At 37.8% G+C, this 26,762-nt stretch overlaps 1 protein-coding gene across 5 annotated transcripts in view; it reads right to left on the bottom strand.

Moving 5' to 3' along the window:
• Nucleotides 1–3,547: 3,547 nt before the first annotated feature.
• The window catches only part of LOC132123393 (alpha-actinin-4), a 39,824-nt gene continuing 16,609 nt past the window's right edge, over nt 3,548–26,762 (bottom strand). The window contains exons 2-22 of one of the 5 annotated variants that reach the window (XM_059533982.1): nt 18,948–19,062; nt 18,646–18,765; nt 18,172–18,258; nt 17,955–18,042; nt 17,503–17,581; nt 16,893–16,974; nt 14,810–14,895; nt 12,128–12,220; nt 11,761–11,991; nt 11,454–11,601; nt 11,062–11,212; nt 10,833–10,941; nt 10,610–10,750; nt 10,258–10,440; nt 10,011–10,145; nt 9,729–9,908; nt 9,442–9,588; nt 8,347–8,427; nt 7,869–7,934; nt 5,827–5,985; nt 3,548–5,737 (exon numbers count right to left, since the gene is read on the bottom strand). In XM_059533982.1, the coding sequence (XP_059389965.1) occupies nt 5,579–5,737; nt 5,827–5,985; nt 7,869–7,934; nt 8,347–8,427; nt 9,442–9,588; nt 9,729–9,908; nt 10,011–10,145; nt 10,258–10,440; nt 10,610–10,750; nt 10,833–10,941; nt 11,062–11,212; nt 11,454–11,601; nt 11,761–11,991; nt 12,128–12,220; nt 14,810–14,895; nt 16,893–16,974; nt 17,503–17,581; nt 17,955–18,042; nt 18,172–18,258; nt 18,646–18,765; nt 18,948–19,062 (2,640 nt within the window). In that variant the 3' untranslated portion in view covers nt 3,548–5,578. Of the gene's footprint in view, nt 5,738–5,826; nt 5,986–7,868; nt 7,935–8,346; nt 8,428–9,441; nt 9,589–9,728; nt 9,909–10,010; nt 10,146–10,257; nt 10,441–10,609; nt 10,751–10,832; nt 10,942–11,061; nt 11,213–11,453; nt 11,602–11,760; nt 11,992–12,127; nt 12,221–14,392; nt 14,479–14,809; nt 14,896–16,892; nt 16,975–17,502; nt 17,582–17,954; nt 18,043–18,171; nt 18,259–18,645; nt 18,766–18,947; nt 19,063–26,762 lie in introns of all 5 variants that reach the window. The other 4 variants (XM_059533980.1, XM_059533981.1, XM_059533978.1 and 1 more) reach the window with 4 other exon arrangements.

The following is a 26,762-nucleotide window of genomic DNA, read 5'->3' on the forward strand; positions in this document are numbered from 1 at the left end:
TGTTGATTTGAGGACCATCTTGAAGGACTGTCAGGTCTGAAGAAACACTTAACTCAAGACAAACACCTTCATTTTGCTTTTATATATATATATATATATATATATATATATATATATATATATATATATATATATATATATATATATATATATATATATATATAAAACACTATGGTACTCTGACGTGTGTGTGTGACCCTGGAGCACAAAACAGTCTTAAGTCGCTGGGGTATATTAGTAGCAATAGCCAAACATTGTATTGGTCAAAATTAGGTTTTTCTTTTATGCCAAAAAGACATTAAGTAAAGATTATGTTCCATGAAGGTATTTTGTAAATTTCCTACCATACATACATCAAAAAATTTTGATAAGTAATATGCATTTCTAATAATTAATTTGAACAACTTTAAAGGTGATTTCCTTAGTATTTAGATTTTTTTGCAAATATTGTCAGATCCCAATAAACCATACATCAATGGAAAGACTAATTATTCAGCTTTCAGATGATTTATAAATCTCAATTTCGAAAAAATCAATGGGTTTTGTGCTCCAGGGTCACACACACACACACACACACACACACACACACACACACACATATATATACATATATCAGATTCAAAAATCGGAGACTTAGCATTATATCGTCAGCATTGCAAATGAAAAACAAATGACCGCTCCAGCGGTCAGAAAGGCTTAACCGTGGTTATTTTTACAGAACCAATAACAAGTCCTTTATTTGAAAGGCAAAGTGTTAGGACTTGCATAAGTGAAAAGGTCAGAGCGGCGGCGAGAGCTGAAACAGATTCAGAAACCCAGAGAGAAGTGATTGAACGCTGCAGTCTGAGACTCAAAAGAGCTGTGGATAGATGAAGGTCAAACTGAAGTCTGAAATGATTTCCAAAGATACTTCATCCTGCACAGTATTTGTGGAGTTTGGCCCTGCATTCTGGGACAAAACACTCTTCTGACCCCTGAATGGCCGCTTCATTGAGCACAGACATCCTCTTGTGTTCACAGATCTTTAAAGAGTCTGCAAGTATTAAACAGCTATATAACTTTTGTATAAAGGCGTTCTGATGTCCAAATTCAAAGCTACATCAGAGATGTAGTTTAGATTTATAATAGCAGGGGCTCCATTATATCCCAAACATATGTGGCAGTGTTTACTGAATCCATGAAAATAAAAGACCAATGATATAAAAGACCAAGAGAGAGCTTGCAAAATGACTTGCACATGTTCAGACGTTTGTGGAAACATCTCCATCTCTGATGAGTGTCTACATGCCATGTTCTAAATACAACACACAAACATTACTGAGAAACCATGAAAACCTTCAATTCTCAGAAAATTATATATATATATATATATATATATATATATATATATATATATATATATATATACATAACGCTGTAAAGCGCAAGTCATGATTTAGATTTAATCAATGTTTCGTCTCATTTTTTTCCCCATAAATCAAGTACATTAATGTCTATAATTTGCCCTATTTATTATTTTCTGTGTATGCCAGACTGCACTTCATGTTTATAAGTACTACAGCTGATGGAAATATGTATTTTTTTTTTTACATATTTATACATATTAACAACGGATCTCAGCTGTAAGAAGATAACATAAATTCTAATATTTCAATGACAGAGGCAAGGTACTAAAGTAACTTAATTTTTTGGACTCTAGGTTACACGTTTCCTTTAAGAGTTACTGATTTGCCAAAATCATCAGGATGGCAACTTTTCAGGTGGTTGAGAGATGTAGTGCCACTTTCCTCACAGGTGTGCATATTCTGAATTTGATGCCAATATTTTTTGTCTTTATAAAATCACCACATTTTTTAAATTTATGTTATATATATATATATATATATATATATATATATATATAGAGAGAGAGAGAGAGAGAGAGAGAGAGAGAGAGAGAGAGAGAGAGAGAGAGAGAGAGATTTATTTCTGTATGATTAAAAACACTTTAATCTGTTCAGATTTATATGCCTTGTGCTCAGGCATTTCACAAGTCCAGGTGGCTTTTCTTTTCTTTTTTTACAGGTTGACAGGTGCATGTTTTGACAGAAATGTATGACACAGAGCAATACTATAATACAAAGAAATTCACAAAACCATTTTTCCTTTGTTATTATGTTAAATATTCAATCTTTGTGACCTTTTAGAGTTACTAATATTTTTATAGTTACTAATAGGCCTACATTAGAGTTACTAATATACAAGTCCTTCATTACACCTTTAGGTAATTTTCTGTAGCAATTAGCATTTATCTGTTAACCTGACTTTTTCAGATTTGTCCTAATCCGCTTTAATCTGTATAAAAAAAATGTAAACTATATTTTACACATGCAAGACTAAATTTATTTTCGACTCCAGTCCTGAGTTCACCTGATTTTAGGAGTACACGATAGGTGAATGTCAATGCCAGCATAATTCCCGCCACAACAGCCCACGCTCTGACGTTCTTCCCGCCTGCGTATGAATTTAAAAACCAGGCGCGCGACTTCACCTCAATAGCTGCCAGGATTCAGAGGTTGAAGACGAGAGGAAAAAGCCCGCGCTAGGTTGTCATAGCAGCCTAACCGTTCGTCCTCTATCCAACGAGTTTTTCGACGACGACAATCAACAGAGGGCGATAAAAACGACCTATTTCGAACAAAATTCTATAATATAACCTTAAACATATTAAAAATGACCTGTCTTCTATAATCATTCTCTCACGTTGTCTGAAGAGCTAAACACAGCCCACTGTACGGACGTAACATTTTTCAACAGGAACTCCTCAGGATGGCCAGGAGGATGGTAAGTTAACTCTACTGGTTGTTGTCATTCTTCACTGGGCTAGACTGTTTTAGAGCTGCTGTTTTTGATGTTTTTAAAAGTTGATATAGCCTAAGTATAACAGCACATAGCAATTTAATAGCAGTTATAGTATCTGGCTAATTTGAGCCTTTTTAAAAAAATGTTTCAGCATTGAGCACCATCCACAGCATGTGAGGTATAGACTAATACAGGTTACCAAAAGGGGATGGAAAAAGCTCTTGAGGAAAACATTAACACTAATACACTAACCCCCGGTTTCACAGACAAGACTTAAGCCTAGTCCTAGACTAAATGTCAAGTCTGAGTTGTTTCAAATGAAAGAAACTTGTACTGATTGATCTTAAAATATATCAATGCCTTTGTTTTGTCTCAAGATGCACACCAGTAATGTTTTTTTCTAAGGCATGTTTATAAAAATTACTTAAATGTCCTAATTGAACTATGGCCTAATCCTGGTTTAGGCTAAGCCGTGTCTATGAAACCAGGCCTAAATGTGTCTGTCACAGGATGGATCATGGTCTAAAAGACAAATTGCTAATCACTATTTTGTCACCAATGTTGTTGACAGAACTTTTATTAAATACATAATGTCATTAATGCATTTATTTATAAACTTTGAATAAAGTCAAAGATTTAAGCTCCAGAGAGACCAAATCAAATGACTGGTTGAAATCCTCAGCAAGCAGGGAACACAGACAAATAATTCAAAGTGGTAATATTTTATAAGGAAACTTTATGTGTGCATGTGAAATTCACTTTTCATCTCGAGACAGAAAGCAGTTTTTGCAAATTTCCAGTACAGCAGATAATGTTTGATATTAAAGAGTACAAAAACAAAACAAAAAAAAAATCAGAATTCCAAATGCTTTTATTCTACTTTGCAGATGTAAGAGCAGGCTTTTGGTCCAAGTCTTCAAATCTTCTGAAGCCCAACCCTTTTCCCTCCCTCTACCCTTAATTTCTTCTCACTTGAATTCAACACTTCCAATTGCAAATCACCCCCGCCGTTCATTACGGAGCATATTGGTATTGGACACACGATTGCATAGATTTGTTAAACAGTAATTTAATGTTAATTAAGACATAATGGAATGTTCATTAAGACTTCAGCTCTTCCAGTCCTTCCCCTCAACCTCCAGAGCTGTACATTGGGTCCCTGCCCCTCCCTACAGAAAGAAAATAAACGAGTGTATAACAAAAGGAAAGGACAAAATGAATGGGAGAGAGAGCAACCTGCAACTACCAGGCACATTTGTACTTATTTCTTACTATATAAAATTCTCTTTTCAACTGTTGATTCAGCAGCTGTGTTGTCATAGGCTCTAGTGGAGGGTCACTACAAGGCTATGCTGCTCACATCGGCACTGAAGCTCTCACACTGACATTCAGTAATATCTGAGAAACAATTAGAGATGGATGGCAGATAGACATTAATTACAGTTAATAAATCCTTAAGGGACATGTCTACTTGAGTCAGGGAGTCAATGAGAGAACGCTGTATGGATGATTGGGGAAGGAAAACAATAAATGGACTAGGTATTTTTGTAGCTTCATTCTTCAACCCCTCAGAAAACAGACCTGTAGCTACCTAAACCTGCCTACAGTACTCCGCAGGGGTGAAACTGCTCATTTTATAATCTTTGCTTATGACCTGAAGCCCAGTGTGACCACTATAGGTAGTCAGACAGTTCTGTGTACTGGAAAATAAGTATGTACAGCGTAGAATCCTGCTAACTCAAAATTGCTGGATAGGAGAGAAATAAAAAGGAAGGAAAAAGCTGAGGTTAGATTTTCAAAGAGTTCCACCGATCCAGCAAAATGGGTTAAGAGGACATGTCACAACTTCCCTATCAAATCACTTGAGTCGTTCTTTCCCTTTTCCTATGATATACAGCCTTGCTATATGCCAAATAACATATTCCAATGCCAAACCAAACCTCCCACCCCACCAACTCTAGCAAGAAAACAATGAAAAAAAGAAAAAAAGAAAAGAAAAGAAAATAGCATGTTAACTGGAAAAGCTTGTGCTCTGCCCGCCGGGGTAGAGGGTGCAGGTTAAGTGTCTAGGCATAGACTGCAGCCAAAGTGGATTCTTTAAGTGCTCTTTAGTTCCATCCCATAACAACCTAGTAGATTTAATTGATAATTAATATTGAACTAATTTAATGAGCCCAATGGCTTAACACTAACTGTCTTTACAGGTAACTGCTGGTGAGAATTCACTAAAAAGCTGAAAAAATATTGAGTTCTTTCATAGTATGCGTGTCATTTTAAGAGGAATCAAAAGAAGATTAAAGAACTTGAGCCGTGGCTACAGTCCAAAGCCACACACCCTCTTCCCTTGACACTGAATCTGCAATATTAAACTTCTCTCTTCTCTTCCATCCTACAACTTTCCTTAAGCTCTCCAAGACTGACATGTTTAACACAGAATTAAAGGGTTATCCCTCAATGCGTGGCAAGCTTCATCAACAGTTATTTGCTCTTCCCAAAATGCCATGATAACCCCCTTCCCCCAAACATCTATCCCCCTCCCCCGCAAGTGTGCTATGAAGTCCTATTTCCAACACTCTTAAATATCTTCCTCTTCCTCAGGAGCACTGATCTCTTTAAGGACTGGATGGTTGAGAGAAAGACAGATGCGGCTCCATCCAAGGCTCTCATCTATCTAGTCTGTGAGAAGATCAGCACTGATGCAGGAGAGAGAATTGCTCTGGAGTTCTGGAGTTAGCCCTTAGAGGTCGCTCTCCCCATAGAGGGCAGTGGAGAAGGACATGTAGTCAAGAGCACCAGGCTTCGCGTCGGGGCCCGTGTATGGTGCCATTCGGGCAATGCAGTACTCTGCCTGGTCAGGAGGAAGCTCACGCCTCAACTCCTCAGCTGTGATAAAGTTCTGAAAAGGAGAATTGATGGGGATAGGTTGAAGTGCCATACAAGAACTCTGAACAATTTAGACAGACATCCTGGCATGAATATTCTTACCTTGTCTCCGGCTAGGATCTTAAATGAGGCGATGACTTGGTCTGCAGTGTCTGTGTCGGTTGTTTCCCTTGACATGTAGTCGATGAAGGCCTGGAAGGTCACTGCTCCACTGTTGTTGGGGTCAACAATGCCCATAATACGAGCAAATTCGGCATCACCCTTAAGAACAGAGGTTATCGGTTAACCCAGATAAACCATGAGGAGAGTCATGAGAATCAAAGTTAAGACACCATATTTGATGCAAATGAAAATGAGGCTGTAAGAAACTGGCATACAGATGGGTCAATGCATTGATTTTAAGACTTGAATGGTCACCTGAATGGTAAACACCAAAGTGCACAGTAGTACAACCCACTGAATGCTAACTAGGGATGGGTCACGATTTTCAAATATTCAATTAGTTGATTTAATAAGTTGTGCGATTTCACAAAAAAAATTCCCCATGTTTTTCGAACACATTCTCACATGCACACTGCAGACATGCTTAGCAAATAACGGTTACAGTAACCTGGGACGATATCAAATAAGAGTTCTGTGTGGACCACAAACAGAGAGAGGCGTGAAAAACAAATAATGCATTCAACGGAGTCACTGAAGGGACATAGTTAGCCGCTTGCTAGCGGTAGCCTGTTACATTAAAGTACATAACATTTCACTTACCACATAAACGGAGTAAAGAGAAATGACTGATAGGACGATGGCGAATTATTTTTTTGTTCCTTAACACCACTGACAAACATGTAATCTTGTAAAATGTGTGCTAAGTAATGCTGCCCTGTAGTATAAACACAGTAAGTGTGATCGCGAATCTCGAAAGTGAATTTCAAAAGCGATTTAAATGCCCCACATATTAACAGCAGCTCCCTAATACCTGTGATTTTTAGGGTGTGATTTTTTTTTTTAAATACCCAGGGGTTTTCAAATTTTATTTTTGCTTGGAATGCCCATCCCTAATGCTAACTTAACATTCTATCCTTCAGCCCCATTGTCATTTGATCCAAATTAATACTGCATCTAAGGTGCTTGACTGTGGTCTTCTACTATCAGGTGGCCAACTGTGGTTCTAGACAGCACAGTCCTGCAGAGATGTGCTTCAACCTTGATAAAAACACTTTCTCTATCCTTCCAGTAACCCTTAGACCTTGATTAGGTGTTTTCATTAGGGATGGAGTGAAACTCTGCAGGACTGTGGCTCTCCAGGACCAAAGTTGGCCACCCCTGGTATATTAAAATTAGGCCTGTCGCAATTATCAATATATGTACATGACCTCAATAATTTTTGGTGACGCAATACATTGCCCATTATATTTACGTAGAAATTAATGTCTTTATGTTTTTGCATTCCACTTTATCGTACGTAACGTGGTAAAGTTGGTGCTAGTTTAAATAAAAAAAAAGCTTCTACCAAAAAAAAAAAGTTTCATCTGCAGATATGGACTTGTTTAGGGATCTGTGCCTTTGTGCATACAAACATCTGACTGTTAAGTGGGCATTGTGTTTTTCATCAATACACTGCACCCTTAAATGTACAGAGAATATAAGGTCCAGGAAAATCTGTGGATGGAAAAATCAAGTTATTTGGATTCTTTCTTTTTTTTACTAGTTACTTTGCACTTTTTGTTAGAAAATGTTTATTTACTATTTATTCAAGTTTAAGGTATCTAATATTTTGATAATTTAAATGATCTAAATATTCTTTAGAATTAAAAGTTTGTTGTCATTTGAAAGTGTGTTGGCCTTTATTATGCAGTATTATGCTTTTATATTATGATTATATTTTCAGTGGCATAAAATGTTCTTAAATCGACAATAATAAATGTTTAAATCGCAACTATTTCTATATATCGCACAACAAAAAGTTATCTTAACAGGCCTAATTAGAATCTTTTCAGTTATAATTTTTTTTTTTTTACTTATAATATAACTAAAAAATATAAAAAGTTACCAATGATATCTGACAAAAATTATTTTTTAGCACCAAGCAAAAGCAGGAGTTCAGGAGAAACTGTGTTGCTGTAGACTAAGAAAGGAGGTAGCAGTACCAGGGTGTTCCCAGTGGAAATGAGTAGTGCTCGGAAATCGTCGCTGTCCATTATCCCCGTGCGCTTCTACAGTTCGCAAAGGGAAGGATGAGAAAAGAAACAGGAAGGATGCATGTAGAAAGCAGAGGATTTGGGGAGATGAAGAGGTTGCACGCAAACAGAAAAGTTTGATAGAGGAATCAGAATGAGTTTGTACAAAAGACAAGTAAGAGAAGGAGGGAAGTTATAGCAAGGACAAGTAAAAAAAGAAAAGAAAAAGGAAGCAGTGAGAAACATAACACATGAAAGCAAAACCTTAGCTGACCTGCAGAGGGCACCTTTTCAAGCAGCAGCACAACAGGTGAGTGAGGGAGTTAGTGAGTGAGTGAGTGATGGAATGAATGAGTGACGCAGGTGCGCACACACACACACGCGCGCGCACACACACACACACACACACACGACAGCCATCTTAACCCTTTCTTCTCTGGGGTCATACCTGCTTGTTGTTTTCTACATCGTAACCCAGACTGATCAAACAAGCCTTGAACTCCTCAGCTTGTAAGACACCACTGTGGTCCTGTGGTAAGCCAATAACGCAAGTGGATGGACCAATCAGAGCATGCAGATTAGGATTGATGATACCGATACACAATGACATAACAGCATGTGTGATATGGAGGCAGTGGCATGACAAAAAAAAAAAGATGAAGACAAAACATTATGGATGTCAGACACATGGGCTGTTGGCTAACAAGTCTAATGAAACATACTTATGACAGTTAGTGACCTGATTTCTTACAAATGTCATACATAACATTCAGCTTATGATATAAGAGAGCCATTATGCAATCACTAGATCAATATCTTTCATTTAAAGTTACTAAATTTCTCCACTTTAACATAAAACCCCCTCATTACTTCACCTCCACTAGACTATATTTACATATTGGCTATAGGTGGCACATTTCAGATCAGAGGTGTTTGAGGTACAGTATATTTAAAGACATTTTTCCTCCCATTCGTGCCAGAGTAAGTGGAGAAAATGGAGCAAATATTAGAGCAAGTCTAACCAAAATGTTAAACTGAGGTCCATATTTATCATGCATTAATCACCCTGAATTTAAACACAGCCATTCACCTTGACATAAGCAACACTGACTACATTTATTATTTATATGGACACATTAATCTTTGCAATGTTGTGTATTTTTAGTGGCTTGCAGCTCAGATCTCTTTACTAACACAGTTACAAACACACAAACCTTATGATTTTTAAAGGACCAGTTCACTCAAAAATTAGCTAAATTTTGTAATTCCAAAATGCAAGACTTTCTTTAAGTGGAAAACAAGATGAACATATTCAATTTTGAAGCACTGTATGCAAAACACCATTGGTTTTTATGGATCTTGTAATCAGTCCTGACATGTCAATGCTTTTTTTGTTAAAAAAAGTTTTTCCATGTTTGAGTGATCTATTCCTCTACAACACGAACCTTGAATGACTTTCATGGTCTTACAAATACTTATTTTTTCAGTTAAATTAAGTGAAGTCCATTTCACACACAGTCAAACATGCAAATGAGTTCCTGACCTTGTCGAAGTGATTGAAGGACGTGCGGTACTCGTGAAGCTGCTCCTGGCTGATGCCCTTGGCATCACGTGTCAGAATCTGGTTCTCAATCTCATTAATGGTGCGGGCAATAGTAGTAAGGAGTTGCTCCCAACCAACACGAAGGTGCTATAGAGGAGTAAAAGGTAATGGAAACACTGTCATGTAACAACACAGCTAAACAAACTTCACACTAGACCTAAACAATACATCTATGGTTCCTGCATAGCTTCAACATGGTTTCAATGTGTGTATTGTCATAGGCATACCTCCATAGTGTAAGCAGTGTATTTGTTGTCAAATATAAGTGCTTCTTGAATGAGCTGATGGTCTCCCTCCAGCTGGTCAATGTTGGGTTTGTATTCAATGATGCTCTGCTCATACTGACGGAGGTGGGTCAGTTGATCTTCCAGCGTTCCATTCATCTCAATTGATATCCGCCCAATTTCCTACAAATATCATGCCGTGGAGACACAGATGAATCATTCTATATTTTTCTTCTTTGGAAAAAGATGCAATCGTCAAGGTACAGACACAAGAGGCAACTATACCTCCATCTTATTTTGGATCCATGGTCCAATCATGTTGGCCTGGTTGGCAAACTGGCGTCTGAGATGGTCATTAGACTGCTGACGTGCGAGTTCTTCCTGAAGAGCCTGATCACGCTGTGGAACCAGTTGCTGCACCTTCAAAAAGACACAAGATAACATCAATACTTGCAAACTCAACTCATTTGTAAACCCACACCCACACACCTAAAGGAAGCAATGTCTCATTCACAATACAAACAGATCTCACCTTCTCCCACTTCTTGTCAATGCTCTGAGGGGTGATGGTGGTGTAAGGATTGTTTCCAGCCAGTTTGATACCATTGTACTGTGCGATTTTCTGAACTTCAGCCTGGATGGCCTGAATAGACTCCCGCTCTTTATTTGCCTCTGGAAGAGTTGATTTGAACTGGTCATGAGCCGTTAGCAGACCCTACAAAAAGAGAAAGAATTGAAAAGTCAGAGAAAGGATTTTTGCATCCAGAATTTTTGTTTTGTTCTGAAATGGAATATCCAGAGATACCAGCAATAAAACAGAGGTCAAACCATTTCAGAGGTCAAGCAAGATGGAAAGATTACGAATACAAAACATTTTGCAGTACCTGGATCTCCTCGATGTTGTGTACAATGAACATGTCCTGAAGGTCCTCCATGGCTCCCTCCATCCAGTTGTTGAACGGTGCTGCTCTCTTGGCGTATTCCAGGTACAACTCATCAATAGACTCCAGCTGTTTCTCTGTTCTCTGTAGTATAGATAAACATGCAGTCAATATGATAAAATGTACAAAAATGCCAGGAAGTGTCTTTCCGAGAAAGAATGTGTACCTCGAGAGATTCTCTCCGATTCTGTGTGAGGGAACCCAGAGCATCCCATTGCTCACAGATCTTTTGACAGCGTGCATTAACACTCGGGGAGTCGTAATAGTCCAGCTCACTATAACACAGACACAAAAGAGTTTGAAGACAGTCTCGACTTCACTTACAGCCAGAATTTTTAATTTCATCAATTAGCCCTCTGTCGTTTGTTGCCTCTATTGTTTTGTAGTTTTCTCACTTGAGCTCCTGTGCAATGGCGGCAATCTGCTCCACTCTATCCTGGTGGGCAGCAAGATCACTTTCGAACGCCTCGTGCTTCTTCAGGAGCGCTTTGATCTCAGACAGAGTTGCAGTCTCATAATCCTTCTGTTTTAGCATTGTCTCCTTACCTACACAATAGATCCAGAATTTGATCTCTGTTTGTTTAAGACTTTAGATCACATGACTATTTCTTAAGATTTCTGCATGGCTGACAAGGCTCTGCATTCGTGAGATTCAAAACACTGATGGAAGAGTCATAAAGGAGCAGTCTGTTAATGTATACCAAGAGCGATTGGTGAATTACTGCAGGTGAATGTGAATAATTGTCAAAAACATCAGTAAGATCAGGTGTAGTTCCTGTATCCATACCATCTGTCCAGCTTTCATGGATGGCTGCTTTCTGACGGAACTTTTCTGCAAGATGGTCAAGTCTCTCTAAACGACGGATCTCATTCAGTAGCCACTCTTCATAGCCTTTCTCTGCCCCTTCCAGTTTATGCCATGCACCATTAATATCCTATAAAGAAAAAAAGAAAGAACTTTTCAGCCAAATATCTTTCAAAATTGAGCCAATGGTTCAATTCAGAGGTTGAGAATGAACAAGTTTCATCATAGTGATAAAGCAAAGACTTAAGTCTTACAAAATTGAATTGTACATGTACTACACGTTTCTTACCGACACCATGCGTCCCTCAGATGGCATAAAGGCTGGTCGGTTGCTCAAACGGAGTTTGGTCTGCAGTGTGTTGAAGTTGATCTCTAGCTGACACTTCTCCTGAACTTTGGGTGGTTTGTGAACACGACGGTAATCGCGGAAATCTTCCAATTTCTGCTGCATTTCTGTCATGGTTTTCTCTGGAGCGCGGTTTTCCAACCACGGGATTGTACGACGAATCCACTCCAGCAGCTATAAAGTGTGCAATAAAGAAATTAATAGAAGATCAACAGAAAACAGTCTCCTTTCAAACATACTGAGACATTTAAACTAAAACACAAGGTAGTTTGTCTAGAAATAGGTCTATTTGAATACCACACAAACTCACATCGCTGGCCAGTTTTTCATAGTCCTCCATCAGGTGCTCATTCTCCTGATTAACTGCCAACACCTTGCAGATACGATTGGCTGCTGTCTCAGCCTATCACAGAAGAGGACAGTTACAATCGTAATATATCACGCATCTTTCTAAATATGACATTTTATCCAATCATTCTAAAAACACTGAACAGCACAATGTTTCCTACACCAATTTATAGTGTATACCATATGTTTAAAGGAACACTCAACTTGTTTTGAAAATAGGCTCATTTTCCAACTCCCCTAGAGTTAAATTTGAGTTTTACCTTTTTCGAATCCATTCAGCCTATCTCTTGGTAGGGCAGTAGCACTTTTAGCTTAGCATAGATAATTGAATCCTATTAGACCATTGGCATCTAAAAATGACCAAAGAGTTTCGATATTTTTCCTATTTAAAACTAGACTCTTCTGTAGTTACATTGTGTAATATTGCAGTGATATTAGAAACTCTTTGGTCATTTTTGAGTGAGATGCTAATCTTCTAATCCGATTCAATGATCTATGTTAAGCTAAGCTAAAAGTGCTACCACCAGACCGGAGATCAGCTGAATGGATTTGAAAATGATAAAGTTCAACTGTTTAACTCTATGGGAGTTGAAAAATGAGCCTATTTTCAAAAAAGTGGAGTGTTCTTTTAAAAGTACAATGACATTGTATACAGAATACACTTCAATTAAGTATGACGACATATCTGTGTTTAGAACTGTAAATGTCAAGATGCTGCTTTAGTTTACACTGGAAAAGAAATTGAACTATCCAGTATTTAGTGGTTTTTGGTGGGTAGAGCAAAAAGAAAAGAAAAGAAAAAAAAACTCACGCAAATGATGTACTGAGCACACAATGAAACAAAACTCCAAGTGTTGTAAGTTAATAATGTGCTATACATACACAATAACATGCGTGAAAACTAGCCAGATGAAATAAAGATTACATTAAACCTCAACATTACATACTTCACTTTTAAGCTCTTTTATACTAATTGACATTTCATGCAAACACCAATTGGTTAGTTTTGAAAACTTGTAGTCTAGCTGCAAAATCCACATGCCATTTGTAAAACCAAATCTGCATTGTCAATTTTTATACCACCATTGGAGGATCTCTTCAGGGTTTCCTACAGCATTAACTACCACTGAAACACAGAAAGTGTTCAAAACGCTTGTGTAAAATGCTAAAGCATATTTAAACAATTCCGATTATAAGCCTGTGGCTTCACTTCAAATGCATAGCACATAGCTAGCATATGCAGCACCAAAACTTCACAGAAAAGTACTGTCCAATGTAAAGCTAAGCTTAACATAAAAAACAAACATAATACATGTGCTTGTGTAGACAGATCACAGAACATCTAAGAATTAAAACAACAACACTAGGGTTTTAAATGTGAGCTATACTGTGAATTGCATTATGATTTTCATATTTACACTCAACACTGTCCTCAACTGTTACAAACTTAATCACTGAGTGCAAATATGAAACATCAAACAATCAAATTCACCTTTTCAGCATTTAAAGAAGATTGTGACAGACCACTACACCCATCGAGGATATTAAATGACTGCAGAACCATTAGAAAATAAGTGCATATATAGAAAAGGGGGAGGGCAATGGTTTGGGTGTAGTGAAGCAGTGGCCATATCTCTCAAGTCACTTTCACACCTGGTTCAGTTGGATTGGTTTTTGGTGCAGGTTACAAATTGGATTACCAAAGTCAGTATCACTTAGCTAAAAATTTTACATTCTCATAATTTTACAATTTATATTTCACCTGGATTCTTTCCTCATTTAAGACTTCGTATTTGACTCAAAGTATAATAGTATTGGAATAAAACAATGGATCATGAAAACAAGGCATCCGTTCATTTGAAATACCCAATCCAGAACAAGTCAGTGCCGTATGGAGTGGGAAAACCCAGACCGAATAAAAAATGATCTGACTTGATGTTTGTGTACGTTATTGGGAGATGAGCAACTACAAGAATTTTGAAATAGCTAACCTAATATGACTATCAATTAAATGTGCTAGAACTGTTGTCTATTATTGTTGTATTAGCATAAACATGCAAAGATTTTGAGTATAAGCTATAGTGCCATTGGGAACATTTACTGTTAGTGCTTTGCTCTTGCAGCACATCTGACTAGAGCAAAGTACAAGAAACCAAAACGAGAGACCAGGTATGAAGGCACATTTAAGAGTTTCAAGACCAACAGTCAGGGGTCAAAGGTTTCTCACCTTCTGAGCACCTGAGAAGGCGTGATAGAAACAGGAGACGTAGGTCATAATAGCCTTCTCATCCGGTCGCAGAGTACCCACGATATCTATAGCAAAGCCAGCAGAAAAAGAGAGAGAGAGAGAGACGGGTGAAGCAAAGCAACCCAAAGCCTGTGTGTGCCCACTGAGAAAGAAGAGGATGGTTATGCATTTTATGGGCTCCCCGTCAAAGGGAAATGGGGTTTGTAGTCCTGTGTTATAACCCTGGCAACCCGCAAAGTGAGAGAAAGAGCCAATCTGCGGTTGAGAAAAGAGTCGTAGGCCAGGGGAGGATGGGTTAAGACACCAGCACCCCTCTTTGGTTATCCCAGTACTGGTGGAAAAAGCCATGCTGAAGAGGAGATGACGAGGTGTCAAAGGTTAGGGGTCATGGGGTACCTTCTGGGCTCCAGAAAAGGCATGGTAGAAACTGGACACATAGGTCATAATGGCTTTCTCATCTGGACGTGCTGTGTTCACAATGTCTGCAGGGAAACAAGAGTTATACATACATGCACATACAGGGAGGCAGACGGGGCTTAAACACACACACACTTGTAACACAGCCATGTGCCAGTTACACACTCATTAACATACACACAAAGACAATGGGCAAACCTCAATTCACTGGGGATGGCCAAGAACATACTTTTCAGGACTACTATGTCACTGACTTGCATCTTGATGCAACAGATCCATTCGCTCTATGCGGTTTACTTATGTATGTGAGCATTAGCATCTACATACATTCATTACTATTAAAACTGGCCCCGTGTCTGAATATGGTCTTCTCTACTATACAGCAGGTCATATGAATAGTACTTATTCTGTACTCAAAACCAAGTACAAATCAGATCTAGAAAATCCATTGGAAACAATATACCATCCAGGCACTTTTAGCATACTATTTTTGACAGTATAATTTGGAACACGCTATTTCTAATGTTACATACTATTTAGGATGTATAGTATGCAAATTGGAATTCACTCCTCTCATTAAAAAGAATCAGTACTACATGCTAAAAGTGCATGGATGGAATACTAAGATTTGGAGCGCACTAATTGTAATGTCACATTATTTAGGTTTGGAAAAATGCAAACTAGGATTAAATTATCCTGTCATCAGAATCAGAATACCATACACTTAGTTATTTTTGATGTACTAAGATTTGGGATGCACTAATTATGACGTCACAAATTATTTAGAATGCATAGTATGCAACTCCTCCTCTCATCAGAGATAATACGGAGGAGATGGAAGGATATAAAACAGGAGCTACGACAGTGAAGGACGAGAGAGGACCAGGCCTGGGTTTTAGTTTGTGTTTGCTTTTTATTTGTGCGCGACAGTCGTCTGTGAGGGGCTGTTGCGCTGTTTTGTATTTCTTTTGTCATTATTAAATATCAGTTGATTGTCCGCCGGTTCCCGCCTCCTCCTTCCCATAGTTATTGAGTTTTTATCATTACAATGTACTATGATTTTGGATGCACCACTGATATCACAAACTACAGAGGTTGCCCATTATGCAAATTAGGGTTACAGAACAGTACACACAGCACTCCGGTGCAGCAGGTTGAACAGAGATCCTGGAGAAGTTACGCTTGAGGGAGAAATAACATAATGCCCAGGGATGTTCCCATGATGACACAATGTTTGTGCAAGACATTAAGGGTGGGTGTTTGCACGGTCTCTGTCAGAGAGCAGGAACAACTCCTGGAAATACAGGGCATGTGCTGACATGCACAAAACACACACACTTTAATAGAGCAACTTATTCACTCTCTCTCCCACACACTCACATCATCACACAGCCAAAAGCAGACAAACTTCATATGCCGACTAGTGTTGCTTTCGTCAATGATAATTATGACTAAATATCGTCGTCAACGAACCTTTATCTCGTGACGAATACGAGACGCAATGTAAATGCTAGTCATGCGATGATGACTATAATTAAATGTATAATGCAATATTGTTGGTGAATAAAAACAAGACTAAATGTGGTTTACAAAATACAAAACAATGCTAAAATGTCTAAGGTAACAATAATGTAACAAGATAACGTTAACCTTGTTAGAAATGGGTTTGGCTAAATAAACATTTTGGTTTCGTCTATACTACTAGGTACTTATACTGTATTGACTGGGTTAAATAGAATTGCATTACTAAAAAGAGACTAAAATACAATTTGCATTGACTAAAACTAGACTAAAATGTCATCAGTTTTCGTCGACTAAAACTAGTTGAAGATAGTCATGGATAATTCTAAATAAAAGGACTAAAATGATCAGATTTTTAGTCTACTAAAACTTGACTAGACTAAAAAAAAAAAGTAAAAAAAGGGACCCAAACTAATAAAAACTAAAATGACAGCTTTACACAAAGACTAGACTAAAACTAAAATGAAAACAGGCTGCCAAAAACAACACTAATGCAGACACAGATAGCGATGGATGCAGAAAACAAGAGAAGACTTCATACCCTCTGCATCCAACATCTTGGGGATGTCAAGGTATCGTTCAGCCACTTCGAAAGCATTATTCAGATTGGTCACTGGGTCGTCCTGTTAACACACAATGAAACCAACAGTCATTTCAGCATCTGAGAGCACCTGCAGAACATCCACAGATTTCCACAAGAATCAAAATATCCAAAGTTCGACAACATCCATCACCCCCTTGCATGTTTGTTTATTAAATTAGTTTGCTAATTTCACTATGCTATTTTGGATGGATAGTATGCAAATTCTTCTCATCCAGGCAGTTTTTGCATTCTATTTTTAACTGTACTAAGATTTGAGATGCACCGTCATGTCACATACAGTTTAATATAGATAGTGAGATTTGGAACTCAATTCTCCTCTCAATAGAAATAGTGCACCAAAAATAGTATGCTAAAAAGCCTGGATGGCATACTAAGATTTGGGGCGCACTTAGTGTAATGTCACATACTATATAGGTTGGATAGTATGCAAATTGGGATTACATTTTTCTTCTCATCAGAAATGGTATACCGTCCAGGCACTTTTAGCATACTATTTTTGATGTACTCGGATTTGGGACGCACCTTTTTTTTTAAATGAGAGACTAACCTTTCTCAGCTTGTCATAATCGATGAGTTCTGGCCTGTGTCTATGGATCAGAGCATTGAAGGCGAGACCATCCTTCCAGCTGTGAGAAAGAGAAGAAGAGATGCTCAGAGGAAACAGGTATTTTATATTTCTCTCCTTTGACCAGCAGAGAGTGCCACTCAAACCACAGCTTATAAATCTTCTCCTATTTCTGCATTCATGTCAGATTTGGACTTGTTAAACTGTAACAGTAAAGGAACTTTGCTTGCAAAGTGATTGTGTAATTGAGATATTTCTGATTCAAGAGCAATTTTTACATCTGTCATCTTTAGCTATCATTGATCATTTGTTTATTCAAACACATCCATAACACCGCTCTATGCAAAACACAGCTATGGGTGAATCAACAAATCAAAACCACAGAAAACACCCAGCCAAATAAAGGTCGTAGGTCAAAGATCAACATTTCAAACCTGATATGGAAGTTCTGAACGTTGACGTTCTTGTAAGGAGCCGTCTTTCTCTGACACCAGAGCAACAGTCCTTCTTTAGCGGAGGTTTCTACAGAGACACACAGCAGAAACAGACATTACTGAACAGCCATTCAGTCTCTTCGGGGTTGTTCTTTAAAGTACGTTTGATTATACTGTGCAGAGCTGTTCCTAAAACAATATGGACGTTAAATTATACCCTCCACTGAGATGTCCTGGATGGCGAAGCGGAGGATGATGGTCCAAATCATTCCCAGAGTCATCTTGGCGTTTCCATCCACGATTTCTACAAAGGCAGGCACACAACACTGTTAGATGTTGAAAGTGAAATGTTTTATCAATTAAAATATAACATAGAATTTGGAAAAATGTTTTATAAGTCAAAATATCTACATATATAAACTAAACTATAACCTATATAATATTTATTAGCATGCATCAGTGTTATTTTAGTATCACAGATATACTACTATAGTTTTTGTATTTTTTTTTTTGTTTTTAATGTAATTTTGTTTTTTTTTGTTTTTTTTACACAAAGCCGGTTTTAGTTTTAATATTTTATTTCAGGATATAAATTTTTTTTTTTGTTAATAAAACGATAATAATAATCCTCTCTCTCTCTCTCTATATATATATATATATATATAAATCAAACACAGGAAAGTGTTTGTACCTTCTGCACCGATGGACACCAGCTTGACTCCTTTGCTGGCGATGAAGTCCAGTGCTTTGTTGACGTTGTTGATCTTGTGGACTCTCATCTTGCCTCTTTCAGGTTTAGGTAACCTCTCCCCTGCACGGAAATATGATGACTTCTCACATGTTTTCCATCGTATCAGCACAAACACCAACTCCACTACATTGTCCTCGGTTGAACATTAGCTCAGCGTCTCTGCAGTGTCTCGCACAGCTTTGGGAAGTTGCAAATTAACTAGAGACTCCTGGATGAATGAATGAGGTTGAAAGCTTACTGACCTGAGATGACCTCTAGGAGCAGCATGAGTTTGAGTCCATCTCTGAAATCCTCCTCAATGTTTTCGATCTGCGTTCCCGCCTTCCGCAGGTGAGAGTTGCACCAGGCCGTGAAAGTCTAGAACAAACAGGAAATGATGTAAAAAAAAAAGTGGAAGCAAAGTCAGGAAAACAGGAAAGGCTGTGTTCTGCTGCATGCAGGAATGCTCAAGATGTTTGCTTAGGAAACACAAGGGCGTGAAAATCAACATCTGATGTGTTTAGAACATAAATTCAAGACCACTCTTGTACAAAACAGTCTGACAAACACTGAAATGTTATATACTTTGCTGATGAAACATGACAAGGTGAGCAGAAAACTAATTCTAGCTAATTTTCCAAATAAAAAAAATAATATATACACAGACACAAAGTAAAATATTAAATAAAGCAAAAAAAAGAAAACATAAAAAAAATCTAAAAATATTAAAATTATAAATTATATTCAAAATGAAAACAAAAAAAGAAATGTAAAATATTAATAAATATTTTAACAGTATATAAATTCTAATAAAATAAGTGCTCTACATTTATTTCCTTTATAACTCTATATTATGAAAAAAGTCCAAAAACAAATAAACAAGTGATTTAGTCATTAGTTAGCCTCTCTAACTGACTAGTCTCAATACCTATGTGATCCTCTGCAGCTCAACATGAACAGACAGAGACAGGCATCAGATCACACTGGGAAAGGGGTTTCTAGGCCTGCAGCCTGAAACACAAAGAGGCCTTTGAGTTTAGTGGATAATGAGCCCCTTCAGCACCCCTGCCCTCGTACGACAGGCACCTACCCGGGACAGGCCCGCCACAAAAACAATTCAGCCTTCACACACAAACAGTACACACAAACCGGACACATCCACACGCTTTAATGAGACCCGAAATACCTCCGCTCACACAGGGGCTCTGTGTGTGTGTGTGTGTGTTTAGGGAAAGCCCTGCCCTGATTAGTTGGGTGTGGGTGACATCATTCCATCCAAATCTGAAGAATTACAGAGGAAGAGCCGCTACACCACACATGCATGCATTTATGAGCCACTTTTGACCAGAGCTATAATGAAACAACACTGATGCAAGCACTTCACAAACACACCACCACATCGCACTTGCATTGCATTTACTTATATATATATTTTTTATAGATAGTAAATGATAGTATAGTAGAAAAATACAATATTAAAAATACATCAGACCTAAAAAGTACACTAGGTTGATGCAAATACTTGGCAAACACATAGCCACGTCACACTTGCATTGCATTTCGCTCATTTCTCCTCTAGTAATGTAATCCGAATAATTTGTAATGAGATTCAGAAATGTAAAAGATAAAACTCTCTCGGATGCCACTCGCTGCTCAAGAACGCATGTGAGATAGAAGCACACGGTTTCTTTCGCGGGCCGGACAGGTCAGACAATCAGCACATTGGAAACCAAGTATTTCTCAAACTAAATTTTACATATTTTCATTGAGAACCGATTCTTTATGCATGCCTTTTAACCAGATGATACAGTCACTGGTGTTTGCATGAGATCAGGATGATCTATACACACAGATGAGCTGATATACCTGTAATTAATGCTTTCTCTGCACTGAAGTGTCACGTCTGTAATACTAGAACTGCTCAAGCAGGGTTCATATCCTAGAGGAAACTTCTGCAGGGATATTGGAAATGGTAATAAGCGGTTTCCTCATTCTCTGCGAGCTCTAATGTGTTTCCGTCTGGGAGATCTCCATCAGATCAGCATCATCTCCCACTCAACGACTGCGGAGCCAACGAACCTTTACACAAACTCAACAAAACCAAACTTTAGCACAAGATCCATTACACTAAAGGAAGTGAACCATGGCTGAATTTGTGACATTTATAAACTGGAAACTGTCGGCTTTAAAACAGACCCAGTATTGTTTCCATCTGGGGTTTTTTTAGCTGTAAAACAGGCCCATCCTGTAGGTGGTGCTATGAAAAAAACGGATCATATAAAACCAAGCGTGAATGACTGAGCACAACAGAGTTATTAAAATCACAGCACACTTCAAAGTTCTCAAGATGACTTTAAATAATTCTAAAACTCATAATCAAGATGTCATCATATTTTAAAATATTTTTAAATCATGCCCTTAACATCGGTCACTTATTTAATAAACAAAACCTGCATTTATGAGGAAAGTGTATTTTCTAGACCTGGGATGGAAATTTAGCGTTAGCTAAATATAAAACTTAAACCATAAAACAAAAAAAGTCAACTTCAGCCTTTTAATCTTGTACAACAAGCACTACAAACTACACAGACATTTAAAAAAAAATGTGAAAGAAAAATTATTATAAATATTTAACAAACTCTAATAGTATAGCAAGGAAAAAAATCATCAACCAAAACTGTGCAATGAGCTTCACATTTGCTCAAAGAAACTTCCCAATCTGAGCTCTGGACCCGGGGCAGAGAGGGACGTCCAGGAGTCGCCCTGGTGGATGATGCCATGTTTATTTGTTGATTTATTTATAGCACTTCCTGTCTTTGTGAGACTCCGAGCAGCGTCTGAAGGGCTCGGGTTTCTAAGTCAGACTGCAGGAGCGTTAACCCTCGCAGCGGCCCGGGACGGATCGATTTCAAACCACAAACGCCAAACAACCAGATCTGCAAATCTGGAATGACTTGAGAAAAGCCGATTTAGTCACTAGACACCTGCACAAATCATTTTTCTATTCACATCTGACACGGATCAAATATCGTCGCACACGTGTGAATCCATTTTTCCACATCTGTTCTCTGGCCCTTCCAAATGTGGTTTTAAATCAGACACATATCCGAAATTTGGACATCAGATCCATGTCTAAACATGTATCCAATTCCCTCTGGAATTCAAAGCCACAGAGAAACATTTACCTACAAAGATAACTTTTAATGTTTTATTATAAAGTAGATAAAGTCTCACAAACTGTCTGTAATTTTTAACTGTCTGGAGTTTTCTACTGTAAAATACAATGTTTTTTTATATTCATAGTAATTTTTATTTTGTTCAAATTTATTTAGCTGTAGTGATAATAATAAAAAGTTATTATTGTTAATAATAACAATAATAGAAACAATTGTTATTCATTATAATACTGTATAACAAAGATACTCATCTTTTCTTTTCAAATATGATTAATATTTTTCGTAAATATTTTGAATAATTTGTACATTTGGTAAATGTAGTAGTAGCAGTAGTAATTAAAATATAATAATAATATTCAATGGAAAAGTGTCTGTATCTGTGAAATAGAAGCGGATTAAAGAACGCTGGAAAAGAGTGTCTGACTCGAATTGAAATCATCGTAATATGGCATGAGAGGGATTTTAAGAGAGAGAGAGAGAGACAGAGAGAGAGACAGAGAGTGAGTGAGTGAGTGAGAGAGTGAGTGAGAGAGTGAGTGTGAGAGTGAGACAGAGAGAGAGAGAGAGAGAGAGAGAGAGAGAGAGACAGAGAGAGAGAGACAGAGAGTGAGTGAGTGAGTGAGTGAGAGAGAGTGAGAGAGTGAGTGAGAGAGAGAGACAGAGACAGAGACAGAGAGAGAGAGACAGAGTGAGTGAGTGAGAGAGAGAGTGAGTGAGTGAGAGAGTGAGTGAGAGAGTGAGTGAGTGAGAGAGTGAGACAGAGAGAGAGAGAGAGAGAGAGACAGAGAGAGAGAGACAGAGAGTGAGTGAGTGAGAGAGAGAGTGAGAGAGTGAGAGAGTGAGTGAGTGTGAGAGTGAGACAGAGAGAGAGAGAGAGAGAGAGAGAGAGACAGAGAGAGAGAGAGAGAGAGAGAGACACAGAGAGAGAGAGAGAGAGACAGAGAGAGAGAGAGAGAGACAGAGAGTGAGTGAGTGAGAGAGAGAGTGAGAGAGTGAGTGAGTGAGAGAGTGAGACAGAGACAGAGAGAGAGAGAGACAGAGACAGAGACAGAGACAGAGAGAGAGAGAGAGAGTTTGTGTTTTTTGAAGGGCGAGAGTGAGAACACAGCTGAAAGTGAAGAAATGTGAGAAAATACAAAGACTTCACCTGAGCAGTGCATCAGTGGAGGATCTAGTTTAGTGTGTCAGGTGTGTGTAAAAGGTAAAACAACAAAAAGGTAAAAACATTGTTTTAATACAAGCTAAACAGACAATATTAAACAAAAATAACTACTAAAACAAAATTACTATACCTTAAATTTTAATTGAAAAACAAACAAACATTAAAACTAATAAAAAATCTTGTTACAAATATTTTTACAGTGGAATTACAATAGTTATTTCATATTTAGTTTTTAATTTTATTTAGCAGGTGAAAAAACTAAATTTTTACATATGAATAAAAAAAATAATCAAACAAAAAAGAAAATTGAATAAATTACTAAAACTAACAAATTACAATGAAACCAGAAAATATCTTAAACTTAAAAATATCAATAAACACTGACATATTACAGTAATGATACTAAATTAATACTGGCTTGAAATTTGTTTGAGGAAATAGAACAATATAAATTCACTAGTAGACTACTAGCTACATTCCATCCATAATCAAAACTAGTTAGTTAACAACTTGATGAATTCACACCTCCATACACATACACACACACACACACACACACGTGTTGCAATCAAAGATGTGCTGCGCTTTATGGTTACAGGATGTGACACAGGAAATATTTCTTCAGCCCATATATGTTCAATAAATGACTCTAAAAATCTGATTAGAACGAGATTAACAACCTTTGAACTAGAAAACGGAAAGAAACTGAACAAGACAAACAAATTCCACAAGTGATCAAAAAGTAATGCCAAAATAGTTTCAGTGATTATGTGCGAGTCATTGAGAGGTAAGCACTCCAGGTGGAATAAAAAGTCCAAACAGCTGATAAAAACATCACAATAATCCACACTACTCCAGTCCATCAGTTAACATCTGGAGAAGACAAAATATGGCTTTTTCTAAGGGTGAGGATGTTTTCTGCGAATTCTCCTTGAGATTTGGCTTATTTTTAGTGCACTACTTGTTCTGCGTGTTTCAGCTTTGGTGGCGTGACTCACATGCATGAATCGGTCTCTTTCTCAAGGCTGCTTTCACTAAGGAAAGTGAGTCGGGTCGGATTAAACGGAGGCCTCACAGGGACACTGGAAATCCAGTCTGCCAACACAGTCATCTGACGCAGAGCCAAAAACACCTGGTGCTACTAGCTAGCATCAGATCAAGATAGCAACAAGTGTCGGCGCTGATAGCCTCCTGGGCAGCACACATATGGATCGCTTTTGCTTTGGGCCTCTTAAGTTTGAGTCCCGGCTCGCAGGCCTTTCCCAATCCCACCCACCCTTTCTCTCTCGCTCTCCCACTTGCTTCCTGTCAAAATCTACACTGTCCTATAGAGAAAAGATAGAAAATAGAAAAAGATTGCAAGAGGTAATTCTGTCACAAAGTACTGAAGGCGCCTATTTCTACCAGCATTACCTCTATAATAGGCTTTCTTAGTGCCCGGAAACATGCTAAAGTAAATGAAGTGGTTTCTCATCAACTACACGCTGATCAGAAACAAAGAAAGACCAGAACCACACCAGGCCATGGCTGAGAATAAAACAGAGTTTGGTAACAGAAGCCCTTGCAGAGACCGCAGCTCTAGTCTGACAGACTTTAGCGATTTTTATAATATGCATTTAGCACAACATATACAAATGTACTGACCAATTGGCAACCTAGACCAAAATTATTTACTGTAGAGTGAAATGCACTGTAACAAACTACAGCAATGAAAAGTCCAGCATGATATGGGGGTTGGGTTCAATGGCAATTTTTAACTTTATACTGGAAGATGTAGACATGGTGTCAAGACGCACCATCACAAGAACACACATTAATGTTTAAGTTGAGATTTTCAATAATTATTTTAACTGCTACTATGTAAAGGGAATACTGCTGTAAAAAAGCACCTTATTTGTTTAAAGTGTTTGCAAATCAAATATTATTGCACTTTTGTTCATACAGCAGTACTTCTAAAATAAAAGTGCGCAATACATTCCTTTTTTTAATCAGGAGGTGAATTTTGAGCATAAGAACGTAAAAAAAAAAAACCGCAGAAAAATCATGCAATTAATTGCGATAATTTTTTTCATCATTGCCCAGCACTAATTAAAAGATGTGTAATCAAAGCTGTACAACTGTAAAATTTCAATACTAATATTAATGGATACAATTAATTAATTCTTATTTTTTGCTCATGTTAAACCATCAAAATAAAAAATAAAAAAAATAAAGTCTGGGAAGATTGTTGGCGCAAGTTGTGTTTTCAAAATTGTGTGATTATCTAATAATATATCTATATAATAATAATAATTCTACTAAAACATTTAAAAATGTCATTTTACAGGACAACTGTAAAAACTACAATACTAACATTCATGGGTAATATTTAATCTTGATTTGTAAGCATTAAACCACCAAACTTTTATTTTGGCTGAAACCGCAGGGATGGAGCACGTCTCAAGCCGGAGAAGATGGTTGTGTTTTCAAATGCATGTTATGTGTGACCTTATCTCAGAGAAGCATTTACCTTGAACCAAGCCGCTTTGAGACACTGAAAACACCAGATCATGAGCTGCTCACGTGTAAATGAAACACTCTGAAACACTCAGTGCTCATGTTTATTTAAATAAATCATAGCCTTTGCAAATTAATAACTGCTCTAAGCCACAGATATGCAGGGACGACTAGGACCTTCGTTGAGTGCAGTAATTCGCTAAAAAGCGGATATCCCAAAGCAAGCGTCCCATCACCGAGGAACATGGAACATTTGAAGCTCTGTGGATCTTCATTCCTCACATTCCCCAGCGGAGAGCGAGCGACAGAAGCCTTCTGAACACCCACTACAGAGAGAGAGAGAGAGAGAGAGAGAGCGAGAGAGACCGTCCAGCTCCTCACAGCCCACACCAGGATGGAATGTGTCTCTTCAGCACTTATATAAACACTCTCTCTCTCTCTCGCTCTCTCTGTCCCTCTCTGGACTAATATTTACTGTGGAATGCACTAAACCAGTTCTGGAGGTCAAAGCACAGAGTCAACGGGTGCAGGTCAAGGTCTGTGGGCATCTAACAACAACTCATCTCACTGGATCAATCATGATTGGATTTTGACTAAAGTTGATAGGGTGTTGTCACTGAATTATGAGTGATTATTAACCAAACTGCTATGTGGTTGCTTAATGACATACAAAAATAAAAATAAAATAATAATTAAAAAAAAAAAGTCCAAGTCTCCATGAGTATGAATAATCCAATAGCTGTGTTTGTAAATTAATAAACGGAAATTGCTTAAAAAAAAAAAAAAAAAAAACTAAACAAAAACCACTAATCAGGCTACTTATTAATTTAAGCATGACTCCTAATGTGTTGTGTCAAAGAACAGCTCAAGCTGAGAAAGTGAGAGAGAGAGAGAGAGAGAGAGAGAGAGAGAGAGAGAGAGAGAGAGAGAGAGAGAGAGAGAGAGAGAGAGAGAGAGAATGAAGTCAGACAGGTGGGTCCAGTCAGACCGGTCTTCTGGTATTGTCACTCTGAACTGCCTCTTCCTGTGCCTTCTGTAAATGTTCTCATGTCCTTATAAGGCAACACACACTCAGTTCTGTGATGCAATAGGCTGTCTGAAGCCCCGCCCCCTCCTCAACACATACACTAAAGCCACACTCACACCTGATCAAAGTCAGCACACCTTTTCCCGTTTAACTTCATAGAAAGGAAAGTGTGCTTTCTAAAGTTGATGTTCAGTCTAATTTATGTTTGTTTGTCCTT

Source organism: Carassius carassius, chromosome 41, assembly GCF_963082965.1.
Source record: "Carassius carassius chromosome 41, fCarCar2.1, whole genome shotgun sequence".
In the NCBI taxonomy this organism is placed as follows: domain Eukaryota; kingdom Metazoa; phylum Chordata; class Actinopteri; order Cypriniformes; family Cyprinidae; genus Carassius; species Carassius carassius.